The 13933-nt window shown below is 40.2% G+C and overlaps 1 protein-coding gene across 3 annotated transcripts in view; it reads right to left on the bottom strand.

Annotated features, from left to right (window-relative positions):
* Positions 1–2746: 2746 nt before the first annotated feature.
* LOC140342623 (cysteine-rich protein 2-like) overlaps positions 2747–13933 on the bottom strand; it is a 155599-nt gene continuing 144412 nt past the window's right edge. The window contains exon 7 of one of the 3 annotated variants that reach the window (XM_072428885.1): positions 2747–2984. In XM_072428885.1, coding sequence (XP_072284986.1) covers positions 2848–2984 — 137 coding nt within the window. In that variant the 3' untranslated portion in view covers positions 2747–2847. The remainder of the gene's footprint in view (positions 2985–13933) is intronic. The other 2 variants (XM_072428882.1, XM_072428883.1) reach the window with 2 other exon arrangements.

Genomic DNA, 13933 nt, shown 5'->3' with positions numbered 1-13933 from the left:
AGAGATCCCCCCGCGGCAGCCGAAGGGAGCCACAACAAGGAGGCTGAAGAGCCGCATGCGGCTCCGGAGCCGCAGGTTGCAGACCCCTGGTCTAGGTCATTGGCTGCACTTGTTTGCCCTCGCTGCACTTGGAAGCACCTTTGATTAATAAACTTCTTCCTAAAGTGACCACTTCTTTGTGTCAAGTTTTGTGCATTTTTAACTTCTTTTTTTAATTGTAGCAGGTTGTCCTTAAACTGCTTTCTCTCCTCTCATCATACAACCTTTGCACAGCTTAATCCAAGACAGTTGTCTACTACTTGGATGATGATTTCCCCCACAGCCTTTCCTATAGATTGGGAGAAATTCTTAAGGCATACGTCTCCTCCACACTCCCCAGCAAAGGCATTAGATCCCAGGTCTGCAGAGGCACACAGGCCACGTTGTTGTGATAATGGACCTCAGAGAAACCTGCTCCCAGCAAACAGAACACCTGAGAGCTGACCACAGCCACCCCAGAGATTGTAAGCTCCACTAGGCAGGGACCTCTCCTCCTCCTGAGTCATAGTTTGTATCTGTCTTAACCCCTATTTAATTTACAGTGCTGCATATTATGGTGGCAAATACTGCGTAGAAATAATTATTATTATTCTGCTGTTTTTTCAAACAACTACTCTATATGGTATAGTCATTTAGCTAGTTTGGAACATTCATTTTTAATTGTGCATTATTTCATTAGTGAAGAAAACTTTGCAATGCTTTGCACCCTGAACCTAATAATTTTAGTGTTATTATAAATAAGACCCCAGCCAAAAGCGTTACATCCTAAACTTGCAGGCCCCACCACTCTCTGAATGCCTTCTTGCAGCCCCAAACACCACATGTCTGTGCCAACTGGATTCGAACGCATCCCATCCACCTTCAAGTTTTGTCAGGTATCCTCCAACAAATCCGAATGCCTCACCACTAATCCCTATTTTGAACCACAAATCTGCTCACTTCCCTATTAACCTTTATCCTGGCCTTATTCAGCATCTCCATGGACAGGGCTTACTGCCAACTTGTGCTGCGCACAATTTCTGACCATCCTACTAATAGCTGCGGGAAGGCAGTTCACAATCTCAGAAAATCCCACTTTTTTTGTCTCTGATCAAATCACTTATTGAACGCCCCCAAGATCATTACCCCCAGCGTGAATAACCAAAATGTGGGTGCCTCTTATTTATTCCCCCAACACTCCTTTTATGTCCTTCCATTGCCAGTTTTACTATTCAACCTGAATAAAAGTGCCACAGCAGCTAATTGCCTCAAAACTGCTGAGCACGATAAGCCTCTCTCAAAACAGAAAAAAATCCAATTTAACACTTAGTTAGCTACTCCCAGCATATGCACACTTGGCCCTTGGCCACTCTCCTGTGTATCATCGCCCTTTAAAGAATGCCTCAAAATATGAACTGGCCGCTGCGTCCCTGTACAATTCCAAGTCACAATTATCCACTACATCCTCCAGCCACACTGACCTCCTGTTGTACTCCTTCAAAAATCGACACCAGACCACCAAGTCTGTCCTCAATTCCCGCATCATCATAACATAATGTGATAATACATGTACCTCCGACATTGCCACTGCCAATCACTGCGCAAATATTCTGCCCATAAGCAGTATCTTACAGGAAAAATTCAGCTTCCCCAACAAGAATTGCAGCTGCCTCAACTTCTTCTTGTGCCATTGACATGCCACTCCCACCTTTTGTAACAGTTTCCTGACTTTGGTGTCTGGCAACCTACATTCTCTCACATCTGTATCTATTTCTTTGCCCAGAAATGATAGAACCATCTTCGGCCCTTCCGTTTTCTCTGCTGCTAGGGGCACTCCAAAATGTTCTGCCACATCTCATAGTAGCCAACAAAATGTCACATACGCAAGAACCTGGCGTCCCGATGCACAAAAAATCATCTAGTGCAGCACTGAATTAAGCCCTGCCAAGTCCCCTAATCATCTATTCTTAAAATGAGCTGAATGTTTCAAAGTATGAGCATCCCATGGGCAGACATCTGTCCACAAAATACTGATCCTGCCACTTACACTGCAACAGGTACAAACTATCCCTATACAATAGCACCAAGCAAAACGCCAACCCAATATGGCTTGCTTCTCTCCCAACTTGTCCCCTATCCAGTGCACCCCCCGGACTGGTAATATCATTGCCTGACATCACCCCCCCCCAACACACCAACTAAGGCTGCATTTCCTGGCTGGTCCAAGACACATCTGAAATGTTTCTGGGAGTTGGTGTCAATAAAGTTTGTCTGTTGGGGAAGGATACATGGGGAAAGATACATTTGTGTTTGTGCTAAGTTCAAGAATTACACTTTCTACTTTGTAGCAGAAAAATGTTTCTTTTTTGAAAACACTGATTAATTTACAACAGTCTGAAATTGAAGTTCACAATTGAATGTCCCAAAAATCACCCACAGAGAGCCCTGCAAACATAGGGAGTAACTACACGCATTATATCAATGGCCGTAATGTTGGGGTCTGAATTTACTATGATTTTAGCCTAAAGTATTTGTTTAGTAAAAATGGCACTTTAATATATCACATGTTGTTTGTTGGCAAAGAATGTTGATTTTTCATTACAGTTTAGATGAAGATCAGATCCCATTTTAGGAGTCACTCATGTAGAAATCCAGAATAATCTAAAGGTTTATACAATTTTTATTACAACTGCATCAAAGTATTTTAAGTCCTATATGATTTTACTTTGTACATGTCATGGGAATATCTCTTCAGATTTGCAGGTAATATTTTGAAAGTATAAATTATTTACGTTATGATGTAAAAGATGTTAGGTTAAACAGACCAGATTAGGAAATGGTAAAATAAAAGACACAGATCCAGATCCTTACCTCAGCAAGGCTACCAGGAGTCAGTGTTTTTGAGCATCGCTCACACCTCAAGCAGGGCCGATGCCAGTCCTTTCCAAGGGAGGTAACTTTTTCAGCTGGAAAAGAATACCAATATATTTGAAAATGCATTCTGATTTGTTCTGTGTAAGTATCACAGTTTTTTTTAAATTCTGTTGGTATTTACTGAATACCTGAATGTAATTTGTTTCAGTTATCTTTTTGTCAAAATCATTGTGAAAAAGTACAGTTAACCTAAAGGCCTTTAAACAAACCAAAAGCAGGATTTTATATCTTTTGAGCACTGTAATTAAGGTTTCAGCAAAGAAGCCAAAGATAGGAGATATGTGTTCATGTGGGTTTTCCCTGGGCACTTTGGTTTCTCCCACACCCCCAAAACATATGCAGTTAGGTTAAATTGGCTCTCCCAGAACCTTTCCTTGGTACATGAGGAAGTAGCATAACCATAATACCAGACTAATAAAATATAAAGCCAAAAAAAGACAAACAGAATCCAAAAGAATATAATAAGGAAAGTTATGTCTAGTTCAGAATGTTCAGAAAAATACAGTCAGAGCCCATTCCGGTATGATTGCGGGGGGGGGGGGGGGGGCGCAATTTGTTGCCAATTAGAGGTGTCAAAAGTCCTGGGGAAGAAGACATGGGTATGTTAACAGGGACCCTATGAAAACTCTAAGTTTAATGTCAATGAAAGGATGGTTTTAAAGCTCTTAAGGTAGATGTGCCATGTGGACTCAAGGGGTCAGAGTTGAGGGGGTTGATCCAAAGGATTCCCTCAAAGAAACCCAATCCTTGCAAAGTTCATGGCAGTTCCAAGCAGAGATTTTGGACAAGCCTACCACCTGATAATTAGGGATATTCGATAGACCAAAACTTCCTTTTTTATACGTTGAGTGACATAAGCAAACTTATGTCTGAGGAACCCATTAACCCACGGGAATCCGGTAAAGAGCGACTGTATATCTTTCAGATATGCTGATATCGCAGATATGTATCTCTTTGTAAAGTAACAAACAAGGGTATGTAGTTAGGGGTGGAAAGCTCAGAAGGATCAGCAGCCAGGTTTCTGGGCTCCCATTTAAAGGTAAAATTCTGTTTTAAGAAAAAAGTGAGTCAGACAAAGAAATGATGAGCACTGCAGACTTTGTATAGTTATTTTGTTAATATAGTTTGATTTGACACCAAGTTAAAGCTATCAAGCTCCTGTAATAAATTAAGGAGGGAGCTGTGGAGCCGAGTGAAAAAAAAGAAATAAATTGTCAGCAAAAGCTGCAGCCTGATATGACTTTCCCAATATCTTCGGTCCTGAGTTCTGAGGAAGACTTGCAAGGTCAAAATGAATAGCAATGGAGAGAAAGGATAGCCTTGCCAGGTGCCATTATGTATAGTGACAGGGTCAGTATGTGCTGTGAAAGTTAGCTTGGGGATACACTGAATATAACGAGACAACATGGAAGACCGCAGACCAAAACAGCACAGGGTTATGAACAGACAGTATAAGTATACCCTGTCAAATGCTCTTTCTTCATCAATGGAGAGAAGGAATACACATAGATCAGAGAATCTAGTTGTAGCAGGAAAGGTGGGGTTTTTCCTATTGCTAGCTTTAACTTGGTTACCTTCCTTATATTCATTTACATAAACAATAGGTGACATCAACATTTCCATGCACTAAAGTAACCATCAGCACCATTATTAGTTAATGAAAGAACTCTTTGTAAATTACCACGAGGCCAGTATATGGTTATTAGTACATAAGGGCATAGGTCCCCTGTTACAACTGACCACACATGGACAGACTTTAAAAATCATTTAGACTTTTAGTTAGGGACCATATTCTGTTTGTACAGTCTTCCCTTTGTTTTTAGTCATTCTTCTTATGCTATTCCACTAGTGAAACATGCTACACATTCCAACACCCACCACTAGTGCTTTTTTGTTTGTTTTTTATTTTATTTTTAAATATGATATCCAAGAAACCAATAACATACACTGAGAAAATAACAAGAATAAGTAACTATTGGTACATATAGCATGTAAATAACCATATACAAACATCAAAATATACGAACATCATCTTTTAGTGGCCTCTCGGAGGTCAAAACATTTTTATTATTATAATACCTGAAAAAAAACAAGGGGGGGGACCAAAGAGAACGGGAGAAAAGAAAATGAAGGGGGGGGTATAGTACAGGTCGGCAGAAATTATAAAAGGGAGGGAAAAGGATATGGTCTCCAATAATACTTATAGTAACACACTTTAAAGATTTTAAATATATTTACTCCATGTTACATTGTACACTTTATCTCTGGGAATAATAAAGATAAACTTACTACTGGAGTATAAGGTATTCTGCGGACCAAATAAACTGTTCCCAATAAAACCAGGTGTACATGTTTTTGGCTTTAGATGTTTCATTATTTGCCATTAAGTCTTCCGTTGCCCTGATGTTGTTTACCCTATGTATCCAGTGTTTCATAGTCCGTGGTCCTCTTTGTTTCCACAAAGCAGGGACACATCTTTGCAGCATTTATTAAATGGCGTAGTAGAGAGGAACAATACTTGACATGATGGAGATGTGGAGCAAAGCCAGCTCCAGTTTATTGTGAATAGATACATCTGGAGGGTTTTTTATGATATCTGCTACCTTTCCCCAAAATGGCTGCAGAAGTGGGCAACTCCAAAATATGTAATATGTAATATATAATATAATATATATTTATAATATATAATAAATATATATATATATATATAATAAAATGTAATAACGTGCCCGGGGCCTTTTCGCACCACCAGCAGAGAGAACTAGCATGAGGGTGGAACTGGTGTCCTGTACTATCTTGTAAGTATTTTGTAATTTGTTTCTTGATACTAGTTACTAATAGAGGTCTTATGACCATATTAAAATAGTTACTCTCTTTGCTGTTCAGAAAAGGACTGTTGCAGCTCCCTTCCCCCTCCCCCACATAAGTGGGTGTATGTCAAAAAATGGGGTCTGAAAAACTAGCCAGCCTTTTGGATCTCTGTGTCTACACCAATCTATCAGGCGGGTTAAGTGTACTGCGGCATGGTATAATACTGGGTCCAGAAAGGCCATGCCCCCTTGCATCTTGAGCAATCCAGGGACCTTAAAACCATTTCAAGGAGAGTCATTGCCCCATACAAAATGTATAAATTTAGAGCAGAACTTTAATAACAGCGAAGTGGGTATAGGTACTGATAGTGTCTGTAACAGTTACAGTAATCTGGGCATGACATTCATTTTGCAGCGCCTGAACCATGAAAATGTATTTTGTCTCCACCTCTGCAGATCGTGTCTAATCACATTAAGCAGCGGTAGAAAATTTAACATGGTTGTTTGTGATAGGTCAGCCGGGATGAAGGTGCCCAGATATTTTATGGCCCCTTATGCCCATTTAAATGGGAAAGAAGGTGAAACATTTTGTGGGGTAGTGAGATATTTAAAGCCTCAGATTTTCATAAATTAATTGTGAAATTGGAAATTTGGGCATAATCTTGTAGTTCTATCAATAGATTGGGGATTGACCTTACAGGGGAGGCCAACACCCACCACTAGTGTTACCTTAAAACAGTAAAGTGTACCTTGAAACAGTAAAGACTTTTAGAATGATCAGTTAAAATTACATATTGTTATCCCAAGCCATTTCACTGCAATGATAATATGTGTATTGCACATGTAGATGTGGCTGACAAACATAATATGATATCCACATGGTGTCCTTTTTCAGTGATACCAATAGAAATTGGTCAAGGGTGGTGGTATCCTAAAATAAAACATATCTAGACAATGCAAAATTTGCAATACTAGTATGTATAAACAATTTACTGCCCGTTTTGCAAAAATGAAAGAGGAAGTAATTGGCCAGTAAATCTACATGTCCATTACAATCCAAGTATTCAAGGGTGGAATGTAGTAGAAATGTTAAGGCTTTCTGATTAGTCCACTAGAAATACAAAATATAAAATAATGAATACACGTTTTGTAGATGTACATGTACATTTGTGTAAACTGCCTAGTCTATGGCCTTGTGAACATCTTGTGTCCTCCTTCCCCTTGTTGAGGTAGGACTGAAATGCCTGGATGGGTCATGAGAAAGAAAGCAGCTGGTTATATAGAAAATATAATGTCATACTAATAATAGTATTTATTTATATTTTATATATAATATAAATTTTATATATATTATATTTATATATAATGCTAGTGTTTTTTTTAGTATATTATAATAAGGAAATTTGAAAAAAAATGAGCTAGCTAATGGTCATATAATGGTTTGATAAGTTAAGCTCGATGTTTAATTGGCAATAACGGATGTTGTAGAATTGAAAATGTAGAATTGCTGACGCTGGCATTTTCTGAATAGGCATGAAGAAATGCCAGCTTTTCCCTGCCTGACTCTTGCCAGTTAGAGGATATGAAAATGGGCACTCTAAGTCATGTGATCTTACTGTTGGAACTGTTACTGTTTTTGACCATTGTACCCATTCAATATAGATACGTACTAACTTTTCATTAACAAGTGCCTGAGTGTTTTGTGCCGTACTTTAACCCTTACTGACACTTGTATTCCTACAACCACTTCCACCTTGTAACACTAGCCCTTTGTAATAAATTGTGTGACTTTTATCCCATCCCTCCCTGCCAGGTACGAAACCCACCTGATCCAAACTAATCCTAGCAGTCCCTGAAGTTCATGGTATGCCCGCAAGAATCAATAAAAGAAAAGGGATTCAAACTTTTTATTTACATTACATGCTTTCTAAAAGTGTAAGACTACTTATAGAGGGGACTTGGCAACAGCTTCCAGCTTCCCTAATCAAACTTACATCTACTTGAGTCTTCTGTACAAGATGTTTAGAAAATTCCTTCCTTTTTCTCTAGATTATGCTCCTCCTTCTGCCCACTCCCATAGTTTTCTCAATTCAGCCCCCCCCACACACACACCTTTGTAATTAACAGTAGCTTATGTGAAAAGTGTGGTGACAGCACTGAGCCAAGTATAAACCAAGATTAATTGTAGACAGACATTTTCCTGTCAACAAAACTTGAGTATATCCCACATTCATTATTATTTACTAGGCCACACACAAAGAAATAAAAAAAATATCATGAAGATTTATTTAGATATATAACGATATAAGTAAATTCACAGTAATTATTTCCACTTGCATCAGGAAATTTTCTCCCATTTTTGCTTATAAAGTTTGTTAGTTTTCTCATAGTTTGACTGTTGACATGCTTGAAAAGGCCCGCAGCCACTAGTGAAACCTTGATTCGAGTTAAACATCTTGGGTCTGGATCAAGATTTTTATAAAACTAAGGATAGTAGTAGGGAGGTACACCAGCAGCATCACTACTAAGCACACCCCATGAGTTTTATCAGTCTGAAAGCATGTTTTCACAAGCTAGCAGGTTACTTTTTGTCAAGCTGGCTCATTCATCTTTTCAGTCACAGCAGGTATAAAAAGACATTAAACGCAACACATTATCTTGGGGCCAGGACACCTTTGGTCCTTGCACCTAACCTAAAATTGCTCTGTGAACCGACAGCACTCCTGTTTCCTAAAAAATGGAGACAAAAAGTTACTGCTGCAGCTTCTGCTTCTGTTGGTGGCACTAATGATGGTGCTGCTGGTATCAGTAGTGTGCTCCTGCTAGCAGTAGCGATGGTACATATATGTTTAGCACATTCAAAAACAGGGTGGGACAGCAATGATGATAGAGTTCTGGACAAGACGTGAGAACTGGATAACAGTAATTAGGAAAATGGTGGTGATAAAATTATTTTCTCTGTGTAGCAATGCTCATCAAAAAAAAAAAAAAACACAACATTGGAAGTCAGTGCTTCTCAAAGTTTGCAGGTCTCTGATTATAAAACAACCCTGAGAGATTGTGGTGCCTTAGCTCATCAGGTGTGCCTCTCATGAGGTGTCTCATAATGATGTTTCTTTTCCTGTGTACAACATATATAAAAAAATGGGGGAATAAGCACACATTCTTCAACATCTCCCCTCTGCTGGAAGAAGAAGCAGAATTTTTTGCTGATGTAGAGGAAACACTGCACTCAGCAAATCCTAATGTCCTCCATCCGGATCTAAGAAAACGAAGGTTAAAAAAAATGATGTGAAAATGGTTTTGCATTTTTCTAACCTCTCCATGACCCAACTACTTATGTTTTTATTTTCATGGAAAATCATCCCTGCAGTGCCGTTTACAGAACCTTTCTCAGGTTTTTTTACATTATATTTATATTTCACCTTCAAGACCTTTTCAAATGGGACTGTTTAACTCTAATCATTGTCCTAAATGTTCTGCCCCATGACAGATATATATAATACCTTTTGGGATTGCTGGGTTGTTAGGTGCTTTTGGTGTCAGGTTGTCAAATATGCCAGTTCCTATGCGCCACTTCTTATCTCTCTACAATTTAGTCATTTAGTGTTTGGGATGTGTACCGTAATATTGATGGCAACCTTAACACTAGGGGGGGGGGGGGGGGTGCCTTGCCCTGCTTCTCTCTGCAATTTGGAGGAATACACATACTATTTTTACCAAATCTGCTTGCTGTTTTACTATTAATCACAGTTACAATATGCTTAAACATACGCTGATGTAAAGTTTGCTGGTCAGTTGACCAATTACTGGAAGAATGTAGAGAGGACAGTCCCTGGATTAGATGACGATGATCCCGAGTGTGGCTTGGGGTGAATTTTATATAACAAAAGCTGAAAAAAGCATTAAAAAATCCTACCTGCTCCCCTCGATCCAGCGGCATCCTCTAGCTAACCCTGGCCAGCTTCTGCATTGCATCCTCGGCTTGATCGATGTGATGTGTGAAGGATCGGTACGCTGAGGAGGCGTGGCTTGTCAGGAAATTTAAAAACAGATTACATTGTAATCTGCTTTTAACTCCCCTAGCGGTAATCATGAGTGTTACTCGGGATGGAAAAATCTTGCAAAAAGTGGTAACCCCGAGTCACACTCGGGGTAACTTTGGAAGCCCCCTTACCTCTGCCCCGTACTCCAGTGGCGATCAGACGATTCCGCTGTGATGCCGGGCCACCAGTCCAAGGGGGGCGTGGCCGACAGGAAATTTAAAAGCACATTACCGAGTAATCTGCTTTTAAATGCCGCCCTGGCCGGGGCCACGCTGCTGCTCGCATCTGCAGTTAGATGTGATGCACCATGCAGGATTTCTGCATGGTGCATCACATCTAGCTGCGGATGCGATCACCAATAGTAAATTCTGGGTGTGATGCCAGTGGCGATTTCCCACTGGCATCACCCCCGGAATTTGCTATAGCTGCTCGCATCACCCGGAGAATGTGACGCTTGTAGCCTCCGGGTGATGCGAGCAGCTTAGTTGGTGGTTTCAGTGGAGTGAGCAGGGCGGGGACATCCCCATCGCATCATGCGGTGGAGTGATGGATTCTGGGGGCAGGAAATTTTAAAGCAGATTACATAGTAATTTTACAGTAAAATACACAACAAAACATATCATAGAAGTAAAAAAACACATTTTAGTGCACCAAGCATCATTGCCCAGTGCCCTGATTTACATTTTGCCCACTATTAGCCCTGACCATTCACCTTTTGATGGCTTAAAAAATCACTTACTGAATGTATCATTTCATCACTTTGTCTTTGACCTTGATTGTTCCTGACTGATTGCTGGAGACCACATGGCATCCAAAAGGCATCTCACTGGTGCAAGCACTGATTTGGAGAAATTTGAAAGCAGCGATAGCGATTTTGAGTCGCTTGTGGAATCGAGCGATAGCGATTCACCAGGAAATTTGTAATCAGACAGCGAAAGTGAACTGATGGACGATTCTGGACCTGAGGTCAGTGCTGTACGCACATGGTTCTCCATTGACCTTGATGCGGACCAGACAGCACCGCCAAAATTAAAATTCAACGGCGCACCCGGGATGAAAATTGAGGCTGAATGCGTCAACCCCCTGGCATACCTGAAATTGTTTTTGACCGATGAAGTTATCGAAAAATTGTTGCGGAGACAAACAGGTAAGCCACTCCTGTGTTTGTAAACTTCTTGAAATTTTTTGCTAATTTTTTTTTTTATGCAAATATATATGCTGCTCTGTGTTTGCTAACATATTACTTGCAACCTTCACACTGTAAAAGAACATATCCTAAAATACCTTTTTTTTTTTTTTTATACAGGTACGCTGGACAACAACAAGGTGCTCCACACCTGAGGTTTGCAAGAAGCAGAAAGAGGGAACCTGTGACCAAGGATGACATTTGGCTATTTTTGGGCTTGGTGATCCTGCAGGGAGTTGTGGACAAACCCATGCAGAAGTGGTACTGGTCTAAGAATAAAATGATTGCCACTCCATTCTTTGGCACAGTCATGCCAGAATACCGCTTTTCCCTCATCATGACGTATCTGCACTTCGCAAACAATGAAGAATTTGATGAGACTACCCATCCTGCACCAAAACTGAAGAAAATTTGGGAAGTGTCTCAGATGATTCTACAAAATTTCCAGCAAACCTGTGTGCCAGAAAGAGATGTCAGCATTGACGAAACTCTAATGGCTTACAAGGGGAGGCTCAGCTGGGTGCAGTACATTGCCCCTGATTCATCAAGCAGAATCGGATTATCGCTCGCGCATTCGTATTAGCGATCCGGAATCGTACGCGGTCGCGCTAGATACAGCCATTATGGATTGGTAACATCTTCAGTGCTATCCCTCATTGAGCCATTGCTAGGTCAGGGCTATTGTGTCATAACTGACAATTTCTACACCTCTCCCAAGCTTTATGAGATTATGAGCACCCCAACATGTTTGCAAAGTTATGTGAAGATGTGCAGGTGGCAGACCCAGTGGTGGCAACTCTAGATGTTACAGCCGGGAGAGCAGCACATCTAGTAGTGGTGGGGAGGGAAACGCAGGAAGGAAAAGACAATTGGTAGTCATAGGGGATTCCATGATCAGGAGGACGGATAGAATAATTTGTCGCCCGGATCCCTTCAACCAAATGGTTTGCTGTCTCCCTGGTGCCAGGGTTCGGCATGTGGTGGACCAAGTGGACAGATTACTGGGAGGGGCTGTACAGGACCCAGCTGTCTTGGTCCATGTTAGAACCAATGACAATATAGATGGAAGATGGAGAATCCTTAAAATCAGTTTAGGGAACTAGGTTTAAAGTTGAAGCAAAGGACCTCCAAGGCTATATTCTCTGAAATATTGCCTGTGCCATGCGCAACACAGGAAAGGCAGAGGGAGCTTAGATAGCTAAATGCATGACTTAAGTCCTGGTTGAAAAGGGAAGGGTTTGGGTTCATAGAGCATTGGGCAGACTTTTCATTGGGGAACAACTTGTATGCCAGAGATGGTTTGCACCTAAATGAAGAGGGATCTAGGGTGCTAGGGGGAAAGATTTAGGGGAATGGTGGAGGGATTTTTAAACTAGGACAGAAGGAGTGAGGAAGTTAAATAAGGTGGCAGAAAGGTTAGTCAGGAGTCAGACACTAGTGGAGAGTGGATTGGGGACAGTTGGGGTAGGGTTATGGATAGTTGTAAGGAGCTTCCTATGTTACAAACAAACACTGGATTGTGTAGTACTAGTTGTACTGAAAAACAAAAGGAATTAGCAAACAATGCTGGTAAATGAAGCAAAGGTTTAAAGAGCCTGTTCACCAATGCTAGAAGTCTAGCAAAGAAAATAGGGGAGTTGGAAGCCCTAAAGAGTGAGGAGGATTATGACTTAGTTGGCATTGCTGAATCCTGGCTTTGTTCTTCGCATGACTGGCCTCAAAGACAGAGTCAAAGGAAAGGGTGGTGGTGTCTGTCTGTATGTGAGAAGTGATCTAAAAGTGAATGTGAAAGAAGAAATTGCGGATGGAACAAGCGATGAGGTTGAGGCATAATGGATGGAGTTGAATGTGGGGTTGAATAACATACAAATAATTATAGGAGTCTGGCCCCCCAGTGCTAAGGAAGAAATAGAAAATCAACTTCTAGCACAGATAGAAAAAGAAGCAAAAAGTGGAAGTGTTTTAGTCATGGGGGATTTCAACTACCCTGACTTGACTGGAGTAATGGCACTACAGGAGCAGCAAAAGGGAGGAAATTTGTGAATTTAATACAAGATAATTTTATGGTACAGTTTATAGAAGCCTAAACTAGAAATGATACTCTGCTGAACCTGATTCTTTCTAACAATGCAGAGCTTATAACAAATGTGCAAATAAAAGAGAATCTGGGTAGCAGTGACCATATTATGATTTAATTTAATGTAAGTTGTAAACAGGAAGCAAAAATAGGAAAAATAAAAACATTTAATTTTTAAGAGAGCATATTTTCCATTATTAAGGGCGGTTCTCTGTGACTTGGACTGGGAGACAATAATGTCCTCAAAGAACACAGAACAGAAATGTGAATGTTTCAAGTCTGTTCTACAAAAGCACACTGAAAAATATATTCCAATGTGTAAAAAGTTTAAGAGGCTAAAATGAAACCGATGTGGCTCACAGCTGCTGTTAAAAAAGCCATAAGGAACAAAAAAAGGACGTTCCAAAAATATCAAAAAATGAAGGATCACCTTCATCATTTGAAAACTATAAAGAATATAACAAAAGATGTAAAAATGGGATACAATGTGCAAAACTTCAAAATGAAAGACAGATTGCAAAGGAAAGTAAGGCAAACCCCCCAAATTGTTTTAAATTTATTAATAGCAAAAAGATCAAATCTGAGCATGTAGGCCCCTTAAAGGATGTTGCTGGGTTGGTAACTGGGGATAAAGACAGGGCAGATTTACTAAACACTTTTTTTAGCTCTGTGTACACAAAGGAAAATGACAGAGCTTATGTCCAAATTCATAATAGCAATGTCACTGCCTTAAAAAACTGGCCTAAAGACTGCATCCAGAGAGTTGTAATTAATGATTCATACTCTGAATGGTCTAAGGTTAATAGTGGTATACCCCAGGGTTCAGTGTTGGGACCTTTACTGTTTAACATCTTTATAAATG

Source organism: Pyxicephalus adspersus, chromosome 12 (assembly GCF_032062135.1).
Source record: "Pyxicephalus adspersus chromosome 12, UCB_Pads_2.0, whole genome shotgun sequence".
Classification (NCBI taxonomy): Eukaryota; Metazoa; Chordata; class Amphibia; order Anura; family Pyxicephalidae; genus Pyxicephalus; species Pyxicephalus adspersus.
Note: the sequence above shows the minus strand (reverse complement) of the source record. Positions and strands in the feature narration are given on the sequence as shown.